The sequence below is a fragment of the Astatotilapia calliptera genome, chromosome 20 (genome assembly GCF_964374335.1).
Source record: "Astatotilapia calliptera chromosome 20, fAstCal68.1, whole genome shotgun sequence".
Lineage (NCBI taxonomy): Eukaryota > Metazoa > Chordata > Actinopteri > Cichliformes > Cichlidae > Astatotilapia > Astatotilapia calliptera.
The window spans coordinates 14,245,560-14,270,503 of NC_137441.1; the positions used below are offsets into that span (position 1 = coordinate 14,245,560).

The window sequence follows — 24,944 nt, forward strand, 5'->3', positions numbered from 1 at the left end:
ACGAAAACTACTGTCTTGACTGTGAAAACTGTCTTCACACATTGCCTTATTTCATATGATGAAAGCATAACCATAATAATTTAAATATATTTTATTGGAAGAGTAAATGGTAGGAACATTTTGGAACTGTTGGGATTCATCGTATAAACATGCGTACGCGTTACAACCTTCCTGTCCTCACTGCTGTAGCAAGCAAAAATCTCCATGAGTAACATTTATAATAATCAACAATAATACTTAGAAAACAAAACTTAAAGTAATTTTTAAGCAATCTGAGTCAAGCTTCTTCAGTATATTATTTTCGTGCACTTCTCCAACATCTCAAAAAGGTCTTCGCTGAAATCATTGTACTTCAGGCTGAAAGAGTTAGAAACAACAGCAGTGGTTAGACACTTAATTTTCTTTCGTGTGCACACTCTGGCTTAAGCGTTATTAACTAAAGTGAATCGCGCTTACTTCATCTCCTGCATCCCGTGGCTGTCCTGCATGACTTGGACAAGTGCTGGGATGGAAGCATCGGTCAGTGAGTTGTTTCTCATTTCCAGCTTCTTCAGTGTCTTACTGGCTCTTATTGCAGTGCACAAGTCTTCAACGCAGGCATTGGTCAGCTGGGTCATTTCAACACTACAAAACAAACAGACCAACATTTAAATGTAGTGGACTATAATGTGGTGATTATGATCACATCATTTTTTTCAACTCACTCCAGCTCTTCCAACAGGCAGCTTGGGTGTGCAACAGCATCCCAGAGATGTTTAACCCCTTGGTCTCCTACTTTATTTAAACCCACGCTCAGGGACTTCAGTTGAGAAGTCCCACTTTTCAGCACTGAGCCCAGTTCCTCAAAGACTGGTCGAGTTAACTCACATCGTGTCAAACTGTAGGGTGGGGCAAAGCACACAATAATGCTGTTATCTGAAATTCACTAAATATTTGAGAAAGGTGTTGCTCTGTCACTAAAAAGTTAATACAAATGAGTCTACCCAAGTTTTTCTAAAGGGCAACCAGGCCGTCTCAGGGCTTGGCAGAGCAACAGCGCCCCCTCCTGGCCTAACTCATTCACTGACAGCTCCAGCTCTGATAGAGTACAGTACTCCGACATTAAGGCCTCCTTCAGATGAGAGCAGCATGCGCCTGTCAGCTGGCACGTATAGAGACTAAAAGAAAAGTTAAAAGGCAGAAAAATATGTAGTGGTGTGATTTTTGTGTTCTTATATTTTACTTTTTTTTTTTTTTTAAATCTACAGATGCAGTTTTATTTAAACAGTCTTACTTGAGGCTCTGTAGTTTACAGAGTGGATGTTGCAGGGATACGCACAAAGCCTCCACTCCGCTGTCATCCATCGTGTTTCGTGCCAGTATCACTTTTTTCAGCTCTGATTGTCCAGAACGCAAAGCTGCAGAAAAAACCTTCATGGACGCTTCAGTCAGATCACATCTGTCAAGCCTTTCAATAAACAATAATTATGTGTGTATGTCAGTGATTTAAATAAAAGCAGACAGGATACAAAAGTTTTAATGAAAACTACACTATTGAAGTACATACTTGAGTTCTTGAAGTTTGCAGTGAGGGCTATGCAGTGCGTCGCACAGTTTTGCAAATCCCTGGTCCTCAATCTTATTGAATGACATTACTAACAAGCATAGCTGAGAGGTGCCTGAGGTCAGCACAGAAACCAGGTCTTCACAGCTTTCCTCTGTCAGATTGCAACTTTGAAGACTAAAACCCAAAGCAGGTAAATCATTCTTCCAATTTTAAAAACAAAGATTGCTTAAAAAAAAAGGGCAATTCTTACCATAATTCTTGTATCTTGCAGTCTCTGAGTCCAGTGCAGAGGATTTTGAACTTTTCGTCACCAAGGCGGGAGTAAGAGAGATCCAGCTCCGTGGTAATTCCTCTGTTGAGAGCTGAAGCGAGATGAGGAACAGCCCCAGTACTCAAAAAGCTTCTTTGCAAGCTGGCGGGTGGACAGCACAGTTTAAAGCAACAATTAATGCACTTTGAACATATGAATCAAATGATGTCAATTTTATCTAAACCTGTCTTACACTATCTTGAGTGATAGACTCATAGCTGGAGTCAGGACTTCTGCCATCTCTTCTGTTAGATTCTTTGTATTGTACAGATTCAACGACTTCGTCCCACCAAGGCATGTAACCACATAACTCCAAGGTACACAGTCTTGAAGGGTCAGGCTGCCATAGCTGAGGCCTATTCGTGCTGAGGAGTTGATGATCTCCTTAACCAAGCTCTCATTTTGAGCTTGATGAAGCAGGCGGAAGCATCTATAGTGCTCGTCTGCATTATATCCCTGCAGTGATTCCTCTGAGCTGCTTTTAAACCACTGCTTGAAATCTTTGACCCGATCAGGGTTGAACTCTCCCAGGAAGTTCTCCAGTGGTCTGCGCTGAGTTGGTTCAGAAAGCCCTGAAAGGAAAACATCTAGAAACTTTGTACCATCTTCGTGCTTCTTCAGCATCTTCTCAGCACTCGTATACGTCATCTTGCCCAAAAAGAAAGACAATGCCAGGATGAACTCCTGGATCAGCTGCGAGTGGAACGAGAGCACACATGTATCAGACTCCATTTCACCATCTATTCGCAGGAAAGTATCAACTGAGGTGAGAAACTGTTGAAAGCCAAAGGAATACATTTGCGCTTTGGTGCAGCTCAAATGCTGCTCAACAGAGCAATGAGAAGCCATCCTGCCGAGGGCCAACACCAGCTCTGTGCCCTCTGCTTGACTCAGCGAGAGCGTCTGGATCAAGCCAACCAGGATATCTACAAACAGCTGAGATAAAGTCTCGGGAAGTTTTCCTCCAGAATCAATAAGAGGCTTGTAAACAGAGCAAACTGTCCAACAAAATCTTGGAGATGTACAGAAATCATAAAAGCCCAGAGACCTCTCCATGTGCATAAGTGCTTTGTTGGCAGCAGCAGCATCTGTAAAGAAGCAGTTTCCGAAAGCTTTTCTTTGGGGCTTCAGAAACCCTAACACTTTCACCTGAGAACCGCTAAGAAACTTCAGATTCGCCGTTGGCCTGGTGGCCAACACAACTGCAGCTCCTTTCAGCAGAGATCTGTGAAGCAGACTGGCCACTAAACAGTCCACTGAAACTGCCTGGGTCGGGTGAGAGCAGAGGGTGAGCACAGAGGGGTCCAGGCTGTACTTACACTCATTCAGACCATCAAAAACAACCAGCACATCCTCGGGCTTCTGCAGAACCAGATGCATGGACTGAGGAGGGAAATAGTGGTGACAGCGTTGGATTAAGGTTTCTAAAGAGAGTGCATCTTCACAAGCATTTAAGTCCTTGAAACGGAAATGGAAGACATATTCAAAGTTCTGTAGATGTACACCCTTTGCCCAGTCCACAACGAGCTTCTCCACAGTAGTGGTTTTACCTGATCCTTCTGAGCCTATCAGGATAACAGTTTTGTTCTCACCACTCAGGGCTGTGTGGATGGCTTGATCCACGGTGGGCAAGTTTTCCTCTCTCACTTCGCCTTCTGCAGAGAGTGGGGATATGTACTTATTGTCGTTTATGACTCTGAAAGGCAGGTCTCCACCAAGGAGCGTAGGAGTGCCCTTTGACTTCAGGATATGAATTAGCACGGAGTCTTTGTCCATTGCGTTAATCTCTGTATGTATAAACCAGAAGACAGAATTAAACAATTTGGTTAAAGCGTGCAAGAACAGGCAACATATCATCCGTGTCCACTAATAATTTCCAGTGTGTTAAACTACTTACCAGCTGTGACAACTCAGCTCACGTGTTTACAGAAAAGTACAATAAACACAACTAGAAATAGTTGCCTTGGATACGGTGCTTTTGGAAAACAAACCAAAACACACGAGCGCAGTGGCTCTTCTGTGGTATACTGGTAGAAAAAAAAAAGGAAAGAAGAAGTCACACCCTAACTAATCCCTCAAGCCAGTCCTCTTACGTTGTTTTGGGTTGTATATACGAGACATTACGGTAAGAGAAACTGAGACGCGATTTCAAAATAAATACATTTTAACAATAATTTTAAATAAATACATTTTTAAATATAACAAATTTACTACTATATTAATTCTTAATTATACAAACATTTAAAAATGAAGATTTCTAAAGACTTGTAAAGCCGTAACAAGTAAACTCGATGTTTCCAAATACTAATTTCTCTTTATGAACCGTACACCCTCACGGTGTAAATCAGTGTCAAGTTAAGAACTTTTATTACTTTCTTTGGAATCACATTCACCGGAAGATTGCTTTTATTTTGAAATCATATCTCGGGTTCTCTTACCGTAATACCCAGTATAAAAAATAACGCAAAATAACAGGAGGGCTGCCATGATCGCAGTTAAATAGCGGTTAGCTGAAAGTAGGAAGAGCGCTGTGGGATTTCAAAATGCATCTGTGTCTTACAGATGGCAGAGCTTCGCCAACTCTTCAAAACATTTACCTACTTGTGTTTTTTAGTTTACCGTATGTATTTTGTGCTGCTTAATAGCTAATGTATGTTTACTTTTAAAAAACAAAGGTTTTCCCCTCTTTATTTTTGTTAGCATGCTTTTCAAATTCACATATCAAAACAAAACCTACATATGTTTGGAAAAAAATATATAAATATACAATATAGTATTATGGGTGTTAGAATTACACTGGTGTGTATGGGTGTGTGTGCTTGAGCTTCAGTGCATTAACTGATGGGTGGACAGTCAACTCCAGGATTTTCTGATAGAGAGCAGAATTCAAATTTCCAATTAGCCATCAAGGTCCTGAAGTTCAAGTTTGCTTCATTTTTAGAGGCAGGTAGGTTTGGATAGCTTTCTCTCTTAATACATGATGTGAAGCATAAAAGTGCAACAAAAAACAAAAAACCCCAAACAAAACTAAAGGGCCCAAATTCTTTTTTCCCTGCACTGTATTTTTAGCTGGCTACTCAAACACAGTCCATCCAGCTTGTGGCACTCGAGTCCACTCAAAGCGGTCTGAGACTTATGTGAAATGCACCAGCTGCACTGAGCTGTAGTTAAAAAAAAACTGTGTTGAAATTAGACTTCCCCTTTGCAATAAGCTCTTTCACTTGATTGCGTAATAGGTACAAACTTTAACAAACCGACCTGTTGCAACAGTGTCATCCTGTTACAGTAACACAGCTGAAGTGAGCTCCTTAAAACGACTTGGACTATACCTGTGGCAATGACACTGAAAACACCTCAGTTTAGAGATTTAAAGTTGTGACCCAATATCTTTGGGTCCATCTAGTGCATATTAAAAAAAATGTAAAAGCTTTGAAGCTATTTTCTCCTTATGATTTATAAGAGACACATCAGAACAACAGCTGTGCAGCAAGATCTAACAATAAAAAGAATAGTTTTTAATAGTTATTAGGAACATCTATAGAGCAAACTAACAAACGTCTTACAGTTGCTGAGTACAATTTGTAATTTAATGTGACAGAATCACAAGGAAACGAAAAACAGAGACACAGATACACATGGCCTTTTGATACAGTGAGGTTACAGCAGTTTGAAAACAGATTAATTTAAGGGTAGTTTTAAGTAGCAATCGGTCAGTTCAGAGCACTGCTGCGTTTTATTTGCCTTCGGTGTATGTCGTGTCCATGGTCTCCACTGTCTTGATGAGAACAGGACCTGACCTTTGTCTCTGCATGGTAACGGGCACAGCTGTGGAGAAGTCGGAAAAGGGCGTCGCTTAGATCTCTGAGATGAAGGCTATTGTTATGATCTCATCTTTATTTGTAAAATACAGTGCTGTACTTACTTCGGTTGGGCACTGTTTGGACACTGAACACTCTTTCAGTGCCATCAACACAGTCGTTACTGGCAACAGCTGCTGAAAAGAAGACAGAAAAAAGAGAGAAGAGGGTGTCACTCTGATCCCCGAGATGAAGGCCATTAAGATGATCTCATCTTTATTTGTAAAATACAGTACTGTACTTACTTTTGTTGGGCACTGTTTGGATGCTGATAACAGAGTCTTTACCAAGTCTGTCAGGGTGAAAGCAGGAAATACATTATAGGGCATGTACTGGTAAAGTTATTCACACGGTTGTTCAAGTGAAGGTTGCAAAGCCCTTTGTGGCTCTAGAGGGAGCTGTGCAATAAACCTGTCTCATGTTTAAGATCCAGCAAAGAAAGACAAGTGATAAACCAAATTACCCAAAGTAATTGTTTTACCATTTTGTTTTTTTCCTGCCATAAAACTGGAAGACAGACTTCCAATAAACCATAAATCTCATCTATGTGTTACTTGTCAAAGTCTGGTTCTGGTTCTGGATGTGGATTGGGCTTTGCAGATTGGATGTAGATTTGTCTTTCAAACTTGCACCTGAAAGGCCGCTCTGCTCTACGACTGCAGTTACCACCAGTTGTCAAATACCTGTGGGTGTTTGCATTCCATCCCTGGGCTCAGTTCTTTATTGTTTAATGCAACACACCGAGGTGAACTATTTGAATAGTGAGACAAATATGTGGTTGTGAAACTATTAAAAACAACCAAACCAAACAAATAACTTCTTGTTTCTGACTGAGGCTTTTGCTCAAGGTGGTGTTTTTTTGTTTTTCTATACCACACCCAATTTCCATCTAAACTGTCGGATGACAGATGGTATGCACGTACAGTAGCTCATACAACCAAAAATATCAGTAATGATTAATATGTTTTAATCATTTTCTGAATCACTGTAGACAGTTTCCAAGCTGAAACCTTACATCAATGGTCATCCATCCATCCATCCATCCATTCATCCATCCATCCATCCATCCATCCATCCATTTTCTTCCTTAACACATTGTTGCCAGCAACCTCCTAAGTTCTGCTGGCTTACCTTTCTTCCTCTCCCTCCAGGAGTTTCCTGTAGGTGGAGATCTCGATATCCAGGGTCAGCTTGACATTCATGAGGTCTTGGTAGTCTCTGAGCTGCTTGGCCATGTTATGCTTGTCCTGCCTCAGAGCCGCCTCAAGGTCCTTAATGCGGCTTTTTGCATCTATTACAGCCTCTTCCCCTCGCTCTTCCATATCAGATATGCTTACCTCATTGTGGGAATACTGACAAAGAGAAAAGCTTTATTTAAATCTGAGCTTCACAGTGATTCCTGATGATTTTAATAATAATAATGGATTGGATTTATATAGCGCTTTTCAAGGCACCCAAAGCACTTTACAATGCCACTATTCAATCACTCTCACATTCACACACTGGTGGAGGCAGGTACAGTTGTAGCTACAGCTGCCCTGGGGCAGACTGACAGAAGCGAGGCTGCCATATCGCGCCATCGGCCCCTCTGGCCAACACCAGTAGGTGGGAGGGTAAAGTGTCTTGCCCAAGGACACAACGACCAGGACAGAGAGCCCGGGGATCGAACCGGTAACCTTCTGGTTACAGATGCGCTTCCCAACCCCCTGAGCCACGGTCGCCCCGATTTTGTAAAAATTGGGGGTTTTTGTGTGGGTTATGGTAACAGGAAAACCAAACTGCTTTTTCAGAGCAGCTAACAATAACTAAATGTATGCAATTAGCTGTCAGTTCAAGATGAAAAAATGTTTCCTTTGATTTGTTTTCAGTTTCCTTTCTTTTTATGAGAACAGGAGCTAAACCTGTTGTTCCTCTTGATACTTGTTAAAATCCAGTTTAAGATCAAACAGACTATGAGGTAGTCTTAAAGCCCTTCACTCACCTGTTCCTTCATAACATCAATCTCAGTCTGCCGACGAAGAATCATTCGCTTAAGCTCAGCTATTTCGGCCTTAGTGTTTTGCAGCTCGCTGTTATGTTGCTGGACCTGCACTTTCATCTGATCAAACTGGTGTGGAAAAATATCAAACAGCGAGACAAGGATATAAACACAGTAATTATTGGGTTAACAAATGCCGTTTTGACGTTGTAGTAGATTTATGAGCGGTAACTTCTGAGCCCTTTTCATGTCTCTATGCCCATTTTCCTAGTTGGTTTATTACATCAACAGTAATGAGCAAGAATTCATCTTAGACCTTCACCTTGCTCTTGTACCACTTTTCAACTTCTTCACGGCTGTAAGCAGCAATTTCTTCATACTGAGCCTTAACATCAGCTATAATGTGGTCCATGTTCAGGTTGCGGGAGTTGTCCATCTGCACCACCACAGAGGTGTCCTTCACACGCTGCTGCATGTCATACAGCTCCTTATTTAAAACAACACATACAGCGAAAGTTAAGAGGAAAAAATCCAGAATATGACACCTAATTTAATTCACTGATTTAAATTCTGAAAAGGTTTTTAATGTAAGCTTGTTTACCATCTGATACACTTCTTTGAGGAACAAGATTTCATCCTGAATAGCTGTCAACTGGCTTTCCAAATCCACCTTTCTCATAATTTCTTCATCCACATCCTGGAAGCAACAGAATAAATAAACAACTTTTCTTTTCACTGCTATTTTTTTTTTTATTACTCACAAATAAAAGTATTAGTGTCATTGCATACTGCACCTTTTTGAGCAGTACAAAATCATTCTCTGAAGTGGCCCTGCAGTTGATCTCTTCCTCATACCTGAAACACCCACAAAATATCAAATTACACACAGACAGACACCCCCCCCCCCCCCCCCACACACACACACACAGAGTTCTTATCACTGTCCACTTTATTATCATATATCAAAGCTGACCTCCTGTTAAGCAGTGGTTTGATTTCTTCCACCAGGATACCTTACTTAGTCTTGTAGTCTTCCACAGTCTCGACCATGGCTGTGAACTCATTTTCAAGCCTCACTTTATCGTGTCTGCAAAGCTCCAGCTGTTTTTCCAGGTTGGAAATGAACGTCTTAATAATGGACTCCGCATCATCAGAGGAGGGGGCGCTTTGCTGATTCAGGAGCTTCCACTTGGTTTCCAGCACTTTGTTCTGCTGCTCCAGCTGTCTGACCTGACACACGAGAAGGGATACAAACAAATTCCAACACAGTCCCACTTTAGGTTTTAAAAGAAGCTTCAAATGCCACCGAGTTAACTTGGAATAATAATAATAATAATAATAATAATACATTTTATTTATGAGTGCCTTTCAAGTCACCCAAGGACACTTTAATGGTTTATAATAAAAAGATTTTAAATGTGACAGTAAAATTTCCTCTTACCTTTTCGATGTAGGATGCAAACTTGTTGTTAAGAGTCTTCAGCTGATTTTTCTCCATGGTGCGTATAGTTTGGACGGTGGGATCAACTTCTAAGTTTAGTGGGGCAAGCAGGCTCCTGTCGATTGTTACTGGTTTGATATCGGTAGCGGTGCTGATTTGGCGGATGGAGTTGGATCCCATGGAACTACTGCTGAATCGCCCTGAAGGTGAGTTCAGCAGGCTCTTCCGCTTGCTCCTCAGACTCATGGTGCTGTTGAGTTTGCACTGCTGGAAAGGATGGGGAGCTCAGCTGGTAGAAGTGGTGGTATAGCTCTGTTGTGCACGTTTTATCTTTTTGGCTGCTTTATAAGGCAGAACTGGGCGTGTTGTGATAGTGAAGTGATTGAATGTGGGTAAACCAGTTTGACACATACCTCGTGCTCTCCCACCTACCCCTCACTTTAAAGATGCAACAGGAAACTATTCCTGCTCCACAGCTTCAGGTGAGTTCCGTAACAAACTAAAAGTCTGCACTCACACAGTCTGAAAACTCAGTAAATCAAGAAGTCATCAAGAAAAATAAAACATTCCCTGTTATGAATAAAGAAAGATTTTATTTAACATAATGAACTGCAGAGCCACAAGTTTTTAATGTAAATTTAAGTCAGTATATGCAGAAAATTCTTTCAGTAGGCAATGTTACTTTTGGAAATGTTCCCAAATATTATAATATGCATTACACACTGGAAACTACATGCACATCAGTGGACCTCGTAAAACCTCCCTTAACTGAAAGAGAAACTCTGAAGTCCTGAAACTCTAGTAGTACGTTTAATAAAAAAAAGTCACAAATTTTCTGGAAAACTGTTATTTTTCTTCTTGAGGTACTAAACTAGTAAATATGATTGTAAGAGAGTAAAGTCAAAAAAGTACAAGGAAAACCTTACCAACTAACTACGCCCTCATAACCTCACACACTCCACTCATTAACAGGAAGCTCCTTACTTGGTTATTATGGACTAAAGTATTTCTTTATTTCTATCTTTGATTGATCTCCACTGCTGCTGCCTCTGTGCTGTGATAAATTTGACACAGTTATGACAGTTATGATTACAAATTATCAACCATGGGGCAGGGTCGGGGGTTCGAATTCACCGAATGGCTACCCTGAGGTACCCCTGAGCAAGGTACCGTCCCTACACACTGCTCCCCGGTGTGGCTGCCCGCTGCTTCACTGAGTGAATGGGTCAAATGTAATTTCCCCACTGGGATCAATAAAGTACACATTATTATCCTATGGAACAAAAGAGGAAAATAGTTTGATTTAAAAATTTACCACACTTAAATTAAATGTGTTTTCACTAATGTTAATAGAAACCAGTTGTACTAAAAAAAAGGAAACCTGTCTGTTCTCTTGTTTGTTTTTCAAATCCTCCCTCTCTCCCTGCGCGTCCAATTATCCAATCATCGCTTTCCTTTAAGCAAACAACTACTGTACAAAGGAAAAATGTTCTCACATAACCAGATTTATAAGGGTTTGTTTGTATGACACTGAATCTGTGCCACCCGCTCAACATTTCATCAGAGCTGAATAAAGTCAAGAGAACAGAGTGAGCGTCATGCGTATACTTAAAATGCTTTTTGCATGACACTGAATATTTCCTTCGGGTCTTCCTTTGACAGAAATGAAGATTGCTTCATTCAATGCACAGAGGTTTGGACTGACTAAGGTCTCAGATCCAGCGGTCCTGACAAGCCTGGTTAAGCTTGGCGTTAGCGAGGCAAACCAAAGAATGAAATGGCTGATATGAACTCTTTAAATGAGGACGCCGTGTACAGAGTCAACACATCACAAAACATGTGTAATGCATTTCTTCTTTGGAAATTTGTTGTCAATGTCACTCACTCATGAGTGTTGGGAAACAGTCATTATCAAGTGTGAAAATGAAAACTGGGAAGTAGCCAGGTGCATTATCAGGGTTAGTAAAAAAGAAAATCGCTTCTCATTTCTTCTGCTTTCATTATCATTGATTCAAAACAACCCCAAAACAACAACAAACAAACAAAAACAAAACAATAACACTGTTTGCACTTCTTTTATTAACAAAGCTTATTTGTTGTAGATTGTGTCTTGATATGACATCATAGTTATTCTGGAGGTGGTGAATGTGACTGGAGATTCTGTTAGAGTGTTAGTGGAAGAGCTGAACGGGTGAATTTACTTAAAAAAAAAAAAAAAGATTTTCTGACTAAAGTAAAACTGTCTCTTCCTATAAGTATGCTTACTTTTACTGTTGTCCACATCTCAGGGTCAGCATCACCCATCACTATGCTCAGCAGCTCAGTACCCGTCTGGGAAGGAGCAGATACAAGGAACAGTTCCTGTTTCTGTACAGGCAAGCTCAAATAATCCCACATACTGTAAAGCTGAACAGCTCTATAGAATAATTTTTTTGTCCTGCTGGAAGGGACGATGTGGTCGACCTTATCGATTGCTATCAGTATAAGGATGACCAGGTCGATGATGTGGATGCATTTAAAAGAGAGCCCTATATTCTCTACTTTAAAACTCATAACACAGGTCAATCTTTGCCCCTACTGAAGCTTATGGTACCTGGTTCAGTCAGAACAAGGAGTTAGTTCTGTATGTGTACATGTTAGTCAGTTGCTGGGACATCAGCAGTATGTACGAGTCATTTTTAACCGTGGATCTGTTTGTTGAATGAGTCTGATGCAGCGTGACATGCTAATTACAGCAGACTGCAGCAGGTTTATCAAGTTTAGTGTCTTGTGTGAGCAGGCAAATATGTTTAACTTACAGTATGTAACTACAGAGGATGTTATTGGAGTCAAGTCAACTGTTTCTGTTGCAGTGCTGAGGGATATAGTTCCGATCCCGATGCATTTTTTGAGTTGTGATACACATAGATAAAGATATATAGAGACAGAGATATCAGGTCAGAGGAATCTCATCTATTGCACAACCTGTAAATTATCACTCAGTGTCCTCATATTTTCTTTAGGGATATTTAAAGTTGTATTAGCCTGAAAAGCTGCGTTTTTGTTTTTTGTTTTCTTAATTTCCTTTAGAATGTAATGATCCTGGGAGACTTCAGGGCAGATGGCTGGTATCTCTCATCCAAGGAAAGGGAGGAGATCCACATTCGCAGTGACAAGAACTCTTACTGGCTGATTGGTGATAACGTGGACACCAGGGCAAAAACAAGTGATCATCACGCTTATGACAGGTTTGTTAGAAAGATTTGTGGCAAGATATACAATTGTGGTCAGAAGTTTATTTGCCCTCGTTGAGGGCATGAATGTCAATGTAATGTTTGGCTTTTATTGATTTATTTGAAGTGTTTTTTTCCAGGATGGAATAATTATACAGCATACATCTTTAATGATTAAAAAAAAAGAAAGAAGAATTGGATGCATACGTTTGAATTTATTTCTTTAGTGGTCACAATCAACTACAACTGGTAGTTTCTCCAAGATTTAAGCTGCACAATCATTGCACCCTGGAAAATGAACAGTTCAAAGAAATTATTGAAAGCCCAGAATTATCATAACATTTATACCCATGATGACTGTATGTAAATGTCTAACCACAACTGCATATGTTGTTATGTGAATTCATGAATTGAATGAATGCACATCTTCCACAGGATAGTTGTGTATGGAGAAGATATGCTGGCAGCCATTGTGCCAAACTCAGCTAAACCATTTAACTTTCACAAAGAGTTTCAAATGACAGAAGAAATGGTGAGCTATCTGATCTATCCCTCTTCTTGATATGCACTTGAATGGCTATTTTTCTTTTCTATTTTTCATTTTATACACAAATCCTTGTGCCCTTAGGGTGAGCGATCACTACCCCGTTGAGGTGGAATTGCTATTCCCTTTTGGGTGAAAAAGAGCAACAACAGATGTGCAGTTGTTGACACCCAGCAAGGATTCAGGAGAGCTGTGACAGGTAAAGACCAAAACACTAATATACTTTATCTTGTTCCTGATAGATGTGGAATACAACCCAGCTCAGAAAACTAGATGGAAAATTCACATAAAGGAAGAAAGCAGTGATTTCCAAATGCATTTTAACTTGTATTTCAAGAGTCAAGTCGAGTCAAGAAAGCCTTTATTTGTCACATGCAAGTTCCCCTGCAGCAAAATGGGACCCTCCCTGACCTTACATACACAACACAGACATCACATGGGGAGACAGGTCAGAGACCGGTAGTATTATGGAAAAACACTGAAATGTACACTACAATGGGCAAGACGAGGAGGGGGAAAAAAGAGACCTCTACTCATGCTGGGCTCCTATGGGGGGACAGCATGAGAACAGAAAACAAAAAAAACCTCCTCTGCACAAAGAGCACAGAAATGTCCACATCACAACATCATGAAGCACGTGACAAGCAAGCTGACAAGCTGATACACCAAACTGCTGAGGTCAGCACGCTGATAAAACATGAGGAAAACTGTGAAGTCTCTTAAAACAGTGCTCCTTAATGAAAGAACAGGAAGTGTTTTGGACTGTTCGCTACTTAGGGTGTGTAAAATAATTCAAAGTTTTACCAGTACACTGAAAAGCAATCCGGGATTTTGGAGCAAACTACCAACGTACTCCCTTCATGCAAACTGCGTTTTGCATGAATCACAAAGGCATGGCTGCGTAAAAGGCATGGCGTGTGCACCTGCCTGCCTCCCGTCAACACTTCTATTCAATAGAGAAGGTATGTTTGCAGGAAGAATGAAAACAACTGAATCACTGGCTCTCTTGGTGTTTTTGACCCTTAAATGTCATTTAGCATTGTGAAAAAGAGTGGATATAATAAAGAATAGTGACATATACTCGCCTGACCCAATATTTGCATTGTTGCATGTATCAGAATCAGTCATATCTGTGTGACGAAACATTCTCAGTGCAATACAGGCCAAAGGTAATTTGCAAATTGCAGTTGGAATTTAAAATTACGCCTCTCATTTGTTGTGATTAGATGTTATTCTTCTTTTGATGTTTTAGTGCAGTGTAGCCTCTATGAAGGAATTTGGGAGTGTCATTTTTGAATTCAGTTTTCATTTTTGAACCGAATGTGTCATGAATTCAGTGGTTTCTCACATACATCTGCTTTAAAGATTTTGTAACTACTCTATACATTTGGGGTGATAAAAGGTCATGAAATCTTACATCCAAGTTTAAAAGGATGGGGCTTTGGGACATTTTCACTTTTCTTATTGTATATAAATAACAGCAATAATGAACTGATTTTACTAACACTTAGAATCTTTTGGTCCAAAGCCCGAGTTCAGCTTTGAGTCATAGAGCTTTTGTTTTTTGTTTATTTTACCTAATAAAGCTTAACTTGTATTTACAGACTGGTCTATAGCTGGACCAACTGTGATGTTTGAAATTAATTTGAACTGTCTGAGCAACAATCTTTACCAAAACTGGTGCACATGATCTATAAACTGGGTCTTAGTGTTTCTAAGTTTTGTCACAGCAAATTAAAATTGGAGTTGAGTTAATATCTCAACAACCTTTTGATCTGTGATCAAAAACAAACTGGTTACACGGACCACACACTGTATTACAGAACTGGATTTAGTCTTTTCCAGGTAACCTCAGGGTTAACCCTGGGTTTGTGTGGGTTAGTGTGAAGGCGGTTCACTTGTTATCTCTGTAAATTGCCATAGTAACATAACCTGCTCCAGAGCAGATTATGTTCCAGATTAGAGATCAGCGAGTAGGAAATCAGCGATTTCTGATCCGAAATTGATTCTCTGAAAAAGCATTGCCATTCCTGGAAAATCCCTCAGAAATCTGTGTGTGAACAGTAGGAGCGTTAAAGTTTTGCAGTAGCGTGTAATGTCTTCGTGTTTCCCTGATGATTAGAAAGAAAAGAGGCAACTTTATTCTTAGATATTTTTTTTCTGACTATGAACAATTTTACAGTTTTATTGTTTGATAAGCCTCAGCACACAATCTTAAAACAGATAACCTGATTGTATTTGCTGACTTTCCATTCAATTTGCATAGAGAGTAATTTTGAATGCAGTTTTCATATTTATCTTCAGGATATTTGATTATAATCCTTCAGATTCTCCTGTCTTAAAGATAGGGTTGAGTCTGTTCACTTGCACAGTTAGCCAGCTTTCTTATCAGGCTTTGCAAAGCGCATTTGTCCAATGTTGTTAAAAGTAAACAACTTTACAGTAATTTGCATTCTCTAGTGAGAAAGTAACTCAGAACCATCAATCTACCACACACACACACACACACACACACACACACACACACACACACACACACACACACACACACACTTTTCTGTTAAAGTGTGTTTATTGTGTTTTTTCTCCTCCCAAATAACCAAGCTTAACCAAGTTAAGCTTTTTTTTTCTTTTTAGGATTCTGAATAAATATTGTGACATACAGTACAATACAAAATAAGTAAATATGGGTGTAATGCACGTATTGCCTCTGTCTGTTACTGAACTGCATGACACAGCACTCTGGCCTTGTATGCCTTGGCTTGGCCTAGTTAAGAGCAAGAAAATAGGGCAAGGTTTGTCTCGTAGTTCTTTGGTCAAATAGCGGAATGAAACATCTTCTGACAGCTGCTTAATCCGATGAAAAGAATGTACTTTAACAAGAGCGAAAGGCGCTATTTAATTGCATTTTTACCACTTGTTCAAATCACACATAAACGAACGACGTGACGGCATGACGTGTACCGTTCAAGTTAACGGCGTAAGCTCGGAAATTCAGCTTTTATATATTGAGCACGGGTTGCTACTTGTTCAAGTTATGCCTCTGCGGTTAGAATTATCAGCTCATTGTAAAACTTTTAAAAGATTTCTATTCATGTGGCTCACAAGTAAAAAAAAAAGGATTTAGTAGTGCGGATAAAGAATAGCATATAGCTGCCGTTTTTGCAGTTATTCCCTTACGTTTGTGAAGTGTACGCTGATGTCACGTGACTGCTGGACCTCTTCGACCAAAACACCGAGGACCCCGCACAGCTTGTCAACAAAAAACAACGGTGACAACTTTCTCAGCGTTCACCGAGCAAAACTCTGAAGCTACAGCAAACCATCACTCACCTGTCCGGTAGACAGGCCGTCTCAATGCATTACAGAGGACCGAAAACACCGCGGCGATTATGGATGTGTACGATTTGTTTAGTAGTTGCAGAAAGGGCGACATTTGTAGAGTCAGGTAACCATCAGCTCTGCTGAGCTTATTATGGCTTGTGTGCTCGATGATAACTTATTTTACTTTACTGTGTTTGCCGGTGAGAGTTCTAGCATAGATTGGGCTAGCTTTTTCTACAATGCAGTCTTGCAGTTTAACTTCGGTTTTATGCAAATAAACGCGAGTTAACCACAGAAGGCAGTGTTGCTAACAGGAGCCAAGATGAGCCAGTTTGTAACTGTAGCTAATTGTGTAGGTCAGCTCCTCGGTGTCCAGACGTAATGATCGCACTAGGTATCAGTGTCGGATGCTCAACCGGATATCTAGTCTCCTGCTATAGGACAGAGTTACCCCGAGAATTACGAGGAAAGAGCTTGACAGGACAGCAAAACTATGCTTAGCTGATCGAAGGAATCATCAGTGGTTACAATGTATACATAAACCAATTGTTGCAGAGTCCAATAAAGGGGGCGTGTCTGTACAGTCATGTGTACTAGAAAGTTTTCATGGGATTCATTGCAGTCCTGTGTTTCCATAGGAATTAAGAGGCCAAATAGCAACCAGGCTGGCACTAGTAATTGAGTGCACTTGATAATTTGATCACCAGCAAGTGTGAGGAGCTCTATGAAGATTTTAGAGGTTTTAGCAGTTTGCTGGTCTGGAGCATTCACGTGTGTTAACAGAATGTCCAGCAAATTTATCATAGGTTCAGACTGTGTAGTGCTTACAGAAACAAACATTGCACAATCAATAAGACTTCTAGAGCCATGTACTTTAGACAGATGACCATATTTAGACCATAATGTACAGCAGAAAATCAAAAACAACAAACACCTCATACTAGTTGTCAAGCACTGGGATAAAGGGGTGATGATTTGGATTTGTTTTGCAGCCACAGGACCTGGGCTTCTTGCAACAATGCAATCATCAAGTCGAACATAAAATACTCTGTATACCAAAGTATGCCAGAGTCAAATATGAGCCAGCCTAATTATCCAAGCCATCAGAACTGCATGCCTCCAAGTTTTACTTATTAGTACTGTAATAAATGAATGCAAATGATTTTGTAAAAGAATGATGTCATAGTCATGAAAGCGGTTCAATCTCATGCTGAGAAGCTGCTTTTTCAAATTGATTAGAATGAATAAGGGGATTAATTAATCAAACAGAATTCAATAATTCTATAAAATAAAATCATTTGTATATACCCTCCTCATCCTGTGTGACGTATGTATCTGTTTATTTTTATTTAAATCTTGGCGTTTTGTATGGTGAGTCGTGTCTGTGTTTATCGAAGCGCATCACTGTAACCTCTCTGCTCTTTGCCTAGATACCTTGTTGAACAAAGAGATGTTGACCTCAATGTAAAAGATAAATGGGACAGCACTCCATTGTAAGTACAGTATAGGCAGCTGATGTAATTCTCCCATCAACGCCGCATCATAATCATAACTGCTTTTAATATAAACACTTGTGTGCTTCAGGTATTATGCTTGTCTCTGTGGTCACGAGGAGCTGGTCCAGTACCTGTTGGCTAGTGGTAAGTTACAATCAGTTATAATCAAATAACACAGTATTAAACTGATGTGCTGTGCTTTAGAACTGCTCTGACATATTCTGTTGTATCATTCTAGGCTTTGAAATTTTTGATTTCATTTATTCATTTGTTTTTTTTTAGGTGCCAAGTGTGAAGCCAACACGTTTGATGGCGAGAGATGCATGTATGGCTCCCTGAGCGACTCTGTTCGACGCCTGCTCAAAGACTACAAGTGTGTAAGCATCCGCGCCATGCAGCGGGATGATTTCAACTACTTTCTGCACATGTAAGGGTCATGATTTTTATGTTGAAAAGAAACAAGAAAATAAGAGCAATAACAGGATGTTATAGTACGTTTGTCTAATCCAGACATTTCTGGGTTTTTTCTTTAGGTTGCTAGAGCAGGGTCAGTATAGTGACGTCAAATTCCTGGTTCACGGACAAACGTTTCTAGCACACCGATGTGTTCTCAGTGCTCGCTCAGAGTACTTCACGGAAATGTTTGAGACCAAATGGAAAGGGAAGAACTTGATCAACCTCAAGCACCCTTTGGTAAGTCTATATGTTTTCATTAGTGTCCTGTTATATCACCATGTGTAATTCACAATTTTTAGTTATACTGTATGGATAAAGGCTGTTTTGATTTCAGATCAATCCTGCTGCCTTTGGAGCAATTCTACAATATTTCTACACAGGTGGGTGAAAAATATACCAGCTGATCTTCCATGTATCGTACAGGAGAAACCGGTGTTGTTGGGCAGGAAGGAAAGAAGGAAAATGCAAAAGATACAAATAAAATACAAACGAATATAAAATAAGTACGATAATACACTATATACAACGGTAGCATACACAGTATGTGATTATGGCTATGGTTGTGGAAATATGCAGGACATAAATTTAACTATTCTACCACTACTATTCCTATGTAAGTAACAGATATCTATAATTATAGATTATAGATTACATACTATAAGTATGTACACGCACACACACATGTACATACATCTGTATAGATATACCTGCACACGTCCATACACATAGAAGGTGCATTATGCATGAAGTGGTGAGTTATCGAATCTGCTTTTGGGATATAAATAAATAATGGTAAAATAATTTGATCTTTAAGAAGAAATTGCACACGCTACTCTTTAATGAAATGTTGTAGAAAGCATGCTTGGATGATAGTTGGATTGTATTTAATGTAATATTTTTATAACATGCAAAAATCTTAGTAAGAAAATGTTGTTTCTTTATCTCTGTTTCAGGACGGATGGATATTGATATAAGTCTTGTGGAGGACAGTAGACGACTGGCTAAACAGTGCAAAATGGCAGATCTCATAGAAGAGCTGGAGAATAAATGCAAACAAGTGTATGAATTTGGTAAGGCAGAACTCTTGATTTATATTTACTTGAGTAATGCACGTACAACTTTAAGCCAGTCTTAAGACACCTCTCATTTCTCTTTTATTGTAATTTTTAAAGAGGTTTTAAGCAATAGTTCTTCAGGCTTTCTTAAAGTCTTTCTCAGTTTTTTTGGGATCATGACAATGAGCCCAAAAAACTCTGCCAGCGTAGTAAAAGCATACCTGGATGATAAAACACAGTGGAGCTCTCCCAGAGCCCGGACCAGAACATTATTAAAGCAGTGTGGGATCATCTTGACAGAGAACTGAACAAAAGGCAGAAGCATCCAAAGAACAGCTTTGTCTTTCAAGAAGCCTGGAGAACTATTCCTGAAGACAAAGCGATTACAAGAAAGCTGCCTAAGAGACTTCATGCTGTTGAAGGTAGTCATACTAAATGTTGACTTTTAAGCTCGTTCCAGCTCTGTTCGCCTTAAATACTGTATTTCCATTGCATGTTTGCACATGCTTCAATAAATCTCTGGACCTATTTCTGCTTTCGTTAGAAAAATATATAAAAAAGGAGTGGCTCAAGATTGCATATTCCTGATGTAATGCAGTTTTTCCACTTAGCCTCAAAATACCAGACCACCTTTTAATCCCATATGTTTTTATCTAGGACCATGTCCACACTAATACGTTTTCATTTGAAAACGCATCTTTTTCTCTCCATTCGGGCCTTTTGTCCACATTGAGACGGCGTTTTCGGTCAAGGAAAACGCAGCATTTTGAAAACGCTCTCCAAAGCGGATACATTTGAAAACGCCGTTTTTGCATCGCACTGTGGACAGCGAACCCGAAACCTTTTCGAAAACGATGACACATTTTAGTCATGTGATGCAATCATGTGACCTATTAAACTAAGATAGCAGATTGTATTATACAGCAGTTGTTTTGTTTGCTCTCAATTTTGACAGCCCTATTAAAGATTATGGGCGATCGTGGCTCAAGAGTTGGCAGTTCGTCTTGTAATCGGAAGGTTGCCGGTTCGAGCCCCGGCTCGGACAGTCTCGGTCGTTGTGTCCTTGGGCAAGACACTTCACCCGTTGCCTACTGGTGGTGGTCAGAGGGCCCGGTGGCGCCAGTGTCCGGCTGTGGCTACAATGTAGCTTGCCATCACCAGTGTGTGAATGTGTGTGTGAATGGGTGGATGACTGAATGTGATGACTGAAAGTGCTATACAAATACAGGCCATTTACCATTAACATCAGTTTGTACATGCTCCAGATAGCTTTTCTTCAGATTCTTTACTTCACTCGCTTTTGCAAATTTGTACCTTTGTGTTATTCGCAGCAACAACTCCACCTCATCGTTAGTCCATTTAAAAAACTCTGTGCTTTTCCTCAACATTTAGCTGGGACGTTTCAAAGAGCTGGAAAGTAAATAAACGGCAGACAGAAATGAGGCAGGGTCGAATCTTCTTGCGTTTCACGCATGCGCAGGACTGGAACGCAAGCGTTTCCAGCCGTTTCAATGTGGACGCGCAACTCTGTGAAAACGACTGATAATGATAGTGTGGATGCGGAGCGTTTTCAGACGAAAGCGCCATTTTCAAATCTATCCGGGCTAGTGTGGACGTAGCCTAGAGCTGTTGTTTTTTTCGCCCACTAATGATGAGTTTTCCATCTTGTCTTGTTTTCTTTCTGTCCTCATATCAAAGTGTCCAATAAACCGGGAATCTGTGTCAAAGTTCTCACCCTCGAGCCTCACAGCTGTCAACTTCAGGATGAGATGGCTCAGTTAGCAGACTGTGCGCTGCCCACTGAATTAAGGGTGAGGACATCATGGCAGTAAAATAAGTATTTTAGCTGAACACCGCATTCATTCCTGTTGATTCTCTTTAGGTTGGATTTGGTGAGCTTCCCTTTAACAGAGTCGACCGCTTCCCTACTTATCCTGACATCTGCTTCAGAGTCGATGGTTACGATTTCTTGTGCCATAAGGTACGGATGAGAAAATCCTCACAGTGTCTTCTCAGTTACAGTGCAGACTCCCACACCACCGCAGCATAAACATGAATGTGAATGACTGAAGTGCAGTTGTGCGTCTCTCTCCAGGCATTTTTCTGTGGACGTAGTGATTATTTTAAAGCCCTCCTGGAGGACCACTTCAGTGAGGGAGAGCAGCTCCAGTCTCAGCCCAGCACCCCAGTGATTACTTTACACAACATCTCACATGAAATCTTTATCCACATCATGTATTACATCTACACAGATGACACTGAGGTTTGTGCACATTTTTTCTTTCTGTGATGTTTGCATCCCTAATAAATCATTCCGCACTTTTTTATTTAGGAAAAAAAGGATCTTTGAAAACAAACATCGATTATAAACACAGACAAACCTGTGTAGCAAAGCTTAATTGTTAAATACCTGAACAATTGTGATCCTGGTGAGGATTTCTCATCATATTGTAAGAGAAGCTTTCCTGTATTGATATGGCAACATCAGAGCCATAGTGGATACAGAGGCTTACGGCGAAAGTGCTTATGAAATAAATATTGTCAAACTAGACAGATTTTTGGGTCGGTGAAACTGAATGTGATGCGTAAAACTGTTGGTTGGCTCTAGTTTTTGACTCCAAAACTAAAAAAAATCTTTATTGAAACCAGAAATGAGTACAATTTTGGTTAAAATAGGGGTAGGTCCTAATTTTTACTTTCATCTTCTTAAATTAAATTTTTGATTAATTTGGCCTGATGTGAACTACAATTCATAAAATCATAATTGCCTCGTGGGCAAAAAAGGATGTTGACAATAGAGCTGCCAATCAGGAGACAAAGATGAAGACCGTGGAGGAGGTAGATGAAGGTTGGTGTGAAATAGAGGCAGATCATCTGCTGTGGTGACCCCTAGAGGGAGCAGCTAAAAGAAGATCTCTAATGTAAAAAAGTCCTATTAGTAGCATTTTTCACATTTTCTTCCAGTATGCTGTTGAAAGACACGTAATTCACAGAACTTGTATCAGTGAAATGCATACAGCATTTGCATTTCCTCTGCTGGTGCCCTCCGTTGTTAAATAATTCACTGTGGTTTTTTTGTGGAGGCATCCATAAACAGACATGCAGCCAAGTAATAAAGCAGATATATTTACATGTTGTAATATCCTAGGCAAAAGAGATCTGGGTTGATTAGTTAGACTTTCTCTGTGTCACAACAGCTCATTTCCACACATCTGGGCCAGTTTTTTTATTATTACATAAAGCTGCTATAAGCTTAGAATTTATGATTAAAATAGGAGACACGGAACTGGGCACTAATTAGCTATTTTAATTGTCATATTTGGAATTAGAGCATTAAAATCCACAAGTGACGGCACATTTTGTCTCAGAAGCAGACAAATTCTGAAAAAATGCTCACCAGTGATCTCACACTGTCATCTTGAAATTTCTTAACTCGTTTGACAACCTCCCCTGTACCTTAATCGTAAGTTTTGACACTTAAATAAGTGTCACTAAAGATATTGATTTATATGTACAAGGCATCCAGAGGGAGGATTGCTGTTTTGAATTCTCGTGATAATAATATTCTCCCTGCTGGTTTCTCTGCATGTCCAGCTAATGACGGAAAACGTGTTTGATGTGCTGTGTGTGGCTGACATGTATCTGCTGCCGGGGCTTAAGCGCCTGTGTGGAAAGACGCTGGCTAAGACGATATGCGAGGAAAACGTTCTGCACATGTGGAAGACGGCCAAGCTCTTCCGTCTCTCTCGGCTAGAAGATCAGTGCACAGAGTTCATGGCCAAGATCATCGAGCGGGTGCGTGGCAGTGATGGTGTCCCATTGTCAGTGGGTCGTAGTTCTTCATTGTATCTGTGCTATTGTTCATGCTCATATTATATTCTAGTCAAACTTACAAATTCAGCTGGGGATCAAATAATTATTTCCCAGATTATAGGTACCTAAATGCATTGAGTTGTTGGAGTTTGATTGGCTAATTAGATGTTTGTGTTAACAACTAGTCGAAAATGCCCAAATGCCAATCATTAATGATGTTTTGATCTCTGAGACCATTTTATAATATTTTTGTTGCTGTTTCAGAACTACAGAGCTTATTTTTCCTTAAAAGTGTGTCAGCATCCCCCGAGTTCTCCATTAGGAAGAATTCACAACTGTCTACCTCTTGCATTCGTCCCATCACAGCTGGTGGAGCAAGCAGAGTTTGCCGAGATGGTCAAGGAGGACGCCGCGTCTTTAGAGAAGCGCCAAGAGACGGACTCGGTCCCCTTGGTGGACGACATCCGCTACCACATCGCCAGCAACGTGCAGACGTACAGTGCAATCGAGGAGGCTAACCAGAAACTGGAAGCCTTGGAGGAGCTGCTGGCGAGGATTAATATTGACTGCTGAGAGGTCTGCAGGTTTGTGATGCAGCTTCAGTGAAAGTTGAGGGCTTTTTTTTTAATGGTGGATACTTTGCAAGGAGGTAACAAGCACGTCTAGTAAAACAAAAGTGAAAAAAAACACATGCATTTGTATGTTTGCAGTTTTTATTTTATTTTCAGCATATTGCATAGAATATATATTTGAAAAGAGCTGGTTATGTTTGGTGCAGATGTACAGAGAGCTGTTCGTTGTGGCTGTTTAACGTTTCTTTGAGAGACATACCAACTGTGACAAAACATATTTTGCAAAATGGGTTCTGAAGAGATCATGTGTAATATATTTACAACAGACTACAAAATGTCTTTGCACTGCGAACATGTGTGTTTAATTTAGATGGAAGTCGTGTGCAAGAATTTGAATGTTTAAAAAAAATGATAAACAAGTTTACTGAACTTCATTAAATATAATTTTTACGTTTTAAAAAAGGCAGCTGGTTAAATTGATACTTTCACACTCGAGAAATATTGGCAAAAAAAAGTTTATGTTCGCTTTATCCAGAAGATAATTGAATCTTCTTCTGATCCCTTTGTTTGGTGTTACGTAAAATATTGCTTTATGCCATATTTAATGTGCAGACGCACCTAAATATTAACATATTTAGTTGTATTACGCTGCTGTAGTTTGCCTCGCTGTTTGAACAGTGACATTTCTCCAGCATGAATACTTACCCCTTCTAACACAGTAATGCACTTTATTTTAACCTAAAATGAGAAATCTGTCGCCTAGTGTGTGTACCAGAAAATAACTGCTCTGAATTTTACCAATAAAACAATATTGCACGCAAGAGTAGTGTTTTCTTCAGTTTCTTCAACACATTGTGATTTTTTTCCCTTTTTTGTGGTCTGGAGATTATCAATAACCAACAGGATGGATTTCAAATTAAATTTGTTGTTTAGTAGGTGAGCAGCAACCACTAAATTTGAGTTCTCTGACCTTTCATCTGCTTCTAAATTTTATCCAGTGCCATTCCTGCCAGCTCCACTCAGCACCGAATAAATCACACAGTTTTAAGCTAATACAGAGAACATTCGATAATATTCCCACCCATCCGTTTTCTTCCATTTATCCAGTACGGGGTCGTGGTGGAGAGCTGGAGCCTATCCCAGCTGTGAAAGGATGGAAGGCGGGGCACAGCTATAGCAGGCCACCAGCTTACAGCAGGGCTAACCATTCACACTCACATTCAGTTTAGAATGACCAGTTAACCTATCACCATGGATGCCTTTGGACTCTGGGAGGATGCTGCAGCTCACTGAGAGAACCAATGCGGACAGGGCGAGGACATGCAAACTACAGACAGAAA

The 24,944-nt window shown here is 40.0% G+C and overlaps 3 protein-coding genes and 1 pseudogene across 6 annotated transcripts; 2 read left to right on the plus strand and 2 right to left on the minus strand.

Moving 5' to 3' along the window:
- Nucleotides 1-76: 76 nt before the first annotated feature.
- LOC113013164 (NACHT, LRR and PYD domains-containing protein 12) lies at nt 77-3,900 on the minus strand. Of its 2 annotated transcripts, XM_026153847.2 has the most exons (9): nt 3,754-3,900; nt 2,050-3,643; nt 1,797-1,958; nt 1,547-1,720; nt 1,274-1,447; nt 984-1,157; nt 705-878; nt 457-624; nt 77-357 (listed from the first exon to the last, which is right to left on the minus strand). In XM_026153847.2, exons 2-9 carry the CDS (start codon nt 3,630-3,632, stop codon nt 288-290), a joined length of 2,679 nt encoding a protein of 892 aa, XP_026009632.2. In that variant the 5' UTR covers nt 3,633-3,643; nt 3,754-3,900; the 3' UTR covers nt 77-287. The 2 variants fall into 2 exon arrangements, with proteins under 2 accessions (XP_026009632.2, XP_080150517.1); XM_080294391.1 differs by lacking the exons at nt 705-878; nt 984-1,157.
- Nucleotides 3,901-5,350: 1,450 nt separating this feature from the next.
- On the minus strand, nt 5,351-9,691 carry LOC113013913 (keratin, type II cytoskeletal 8-like). 2 transcript variants are annotated; one of them, XM_026155148.2, is made up of 10 exons: nt 9,133-9,691; nt 8,710-8,921; nt 8,486-8,546; nt 8,293-8,388; nt 8,014-8,178; nt 7,695-7,820; nt 6,845-7,065; nt 5,959-6,005; nt 5,779-5,847; nt 5,351-5,681 (listed from the first exon to the last, which is right to left on the minus strand). In XM_026155148.2, the coding sequence occupies exons 1-10, from the start codon at nt 9,376-9,378 to the stop codon at nt 5,590-5,592; spliced, it is 1,335 nt and encodes a 444-aa protein (XP_026010933.2). In that variant the 5' UTR covers nt 9,379-9,691; the 3' UTR covers nt 5,351-5,589. The 2 variants fall into 2 exon arrangements, with proteins under 2 accessions (XP_026010933.2, XP_026010932.2); XM_026155147.2 differs by having other exon boundaries at nt 5,779-5,850.
- Nucleotides 9,692-10,796: 1,105 nt separating this feature from the next.
- LOC113013737 (deoxyribonuclease gamma-like) lies at nt 10,797-13,161 on the plus strand (annotated as a pseudogene).
- A 2,931-nt stretch (nt 13,162-16,092) lies between these two features.
- abtb1 (ankyrin repeat and BTB (POZ) domain containing 1) lies at nt 16,093-24,425 on the plus strand. Of its 2 annotated transcripts, none has more exons than XM_080294393.1 (12): nt 16,093-16,336; nt 17,643-17,705; nt 17,797-17,852; nt 17,991-18,135; nt 18,242-18,401; nt 18,499-18,544; nt 19,118-19,234; nt 20,918-21,030; nt 21,102-21,200; nt 21,315-21,482; nt 22,814-23,014; nt 23,297-24,425. In XM_080294393.1, the coding sequence occupies exons 1-12, from the start codon at nt 16,281-16,283 to the stop codon at nt 23,603-23,605; spliced, it is 1,533 nt and encodes a 510-aa protein (XP_080150519.1). In that variant the 5' UTR covers nt 16,093-16,280; the 3' UTR covers nt 23,606-24,425. The 2 variants fall into 2 exon arrangements, with proteins under 2 accessions (XP_080150519.1, XP_026010404.1); XM_026154619.2 differs by having other exon boundaries at nt 23,399-24,425.
- Nucleotides 24,426-24,944: the final 519 nt, after the last annotated feature.

What these genes read in the sequence shown, in the direction of transcription:
- LOC113013164 (XM_026153847.2), bottom strand. Translation starts at nt 3,632, where the DNA reads ATGGACAAAGACTCCGTGCTAATTCATATCCTGAAGTCAAAGGGCACT. An exon ending in AGTCTATCACTCAAGATAGT is followed by an intron (nt 1,959 to 2,049) that starts GTAAGACAGGTT and finishes TCCACCCGCCAG; the next exon opens with CTTGCAAAGAAGCTTTTTGA. An exon ending in TGTAAACTACAGAGCCTCAA is followed by an intron (nt 1,158 to 1,273) that starts GTAAGACTGTTT and finishes CTTTTCTTTTAG; the next exon opens with TCTCTATACGTGCCAGCTGA.
- LOC113013913 (XM_026155147.2), bottom strand. Translation starts at nt 9,378, where the DNA reads ATGAGTCTGAGGAGCAAGCGGAAGAGCCTGCTGAACTCACCTTCAGGG. An exon ending in CTGGAGGGAGAGGAAGAAAG is followed by an intron (nt 6,006 to 6,844) that starts GTAAGCCAGCAG and finishes TCACCCTGACAG; the next exon opens with ACTTGGTAAAGACTCTGTTA. An exon ending in CCAAACAGTGCCCAACAAAA is followed by an intron (nt 5,851 to 5,958) that starts GTAAGTACAGTA and finishes TCTTCTTTTCAG; the next exon opens with CAGCTGTTGCCAGTAACGAC.
- abtb1 (XM_080294393.1), top strand. Translation starts at nt 16,281, where the DNA reads ATGGATGTGTACGATTTGTTTAGTAGTTGCAGAAAGGGCGACATTTGT. An exon ending in GGCGACATTTGTAGAGTCAG is followed by an intron (nt 16,337 to 17,642) that starts GTAACCATCAGC and finishes CTCTTTGCCTAG; the next exon opens with ATACCTTGTTGAACAAAGAG. An exon ending in TCTACACAGATGACACTGAG is followed by an intron (nt 21,483 to 22,813) that starts GTTTGTGCACAT and finishes CTGCATGTCCAG; the next exon opens with CTAATGACGGAAAACGTGTT.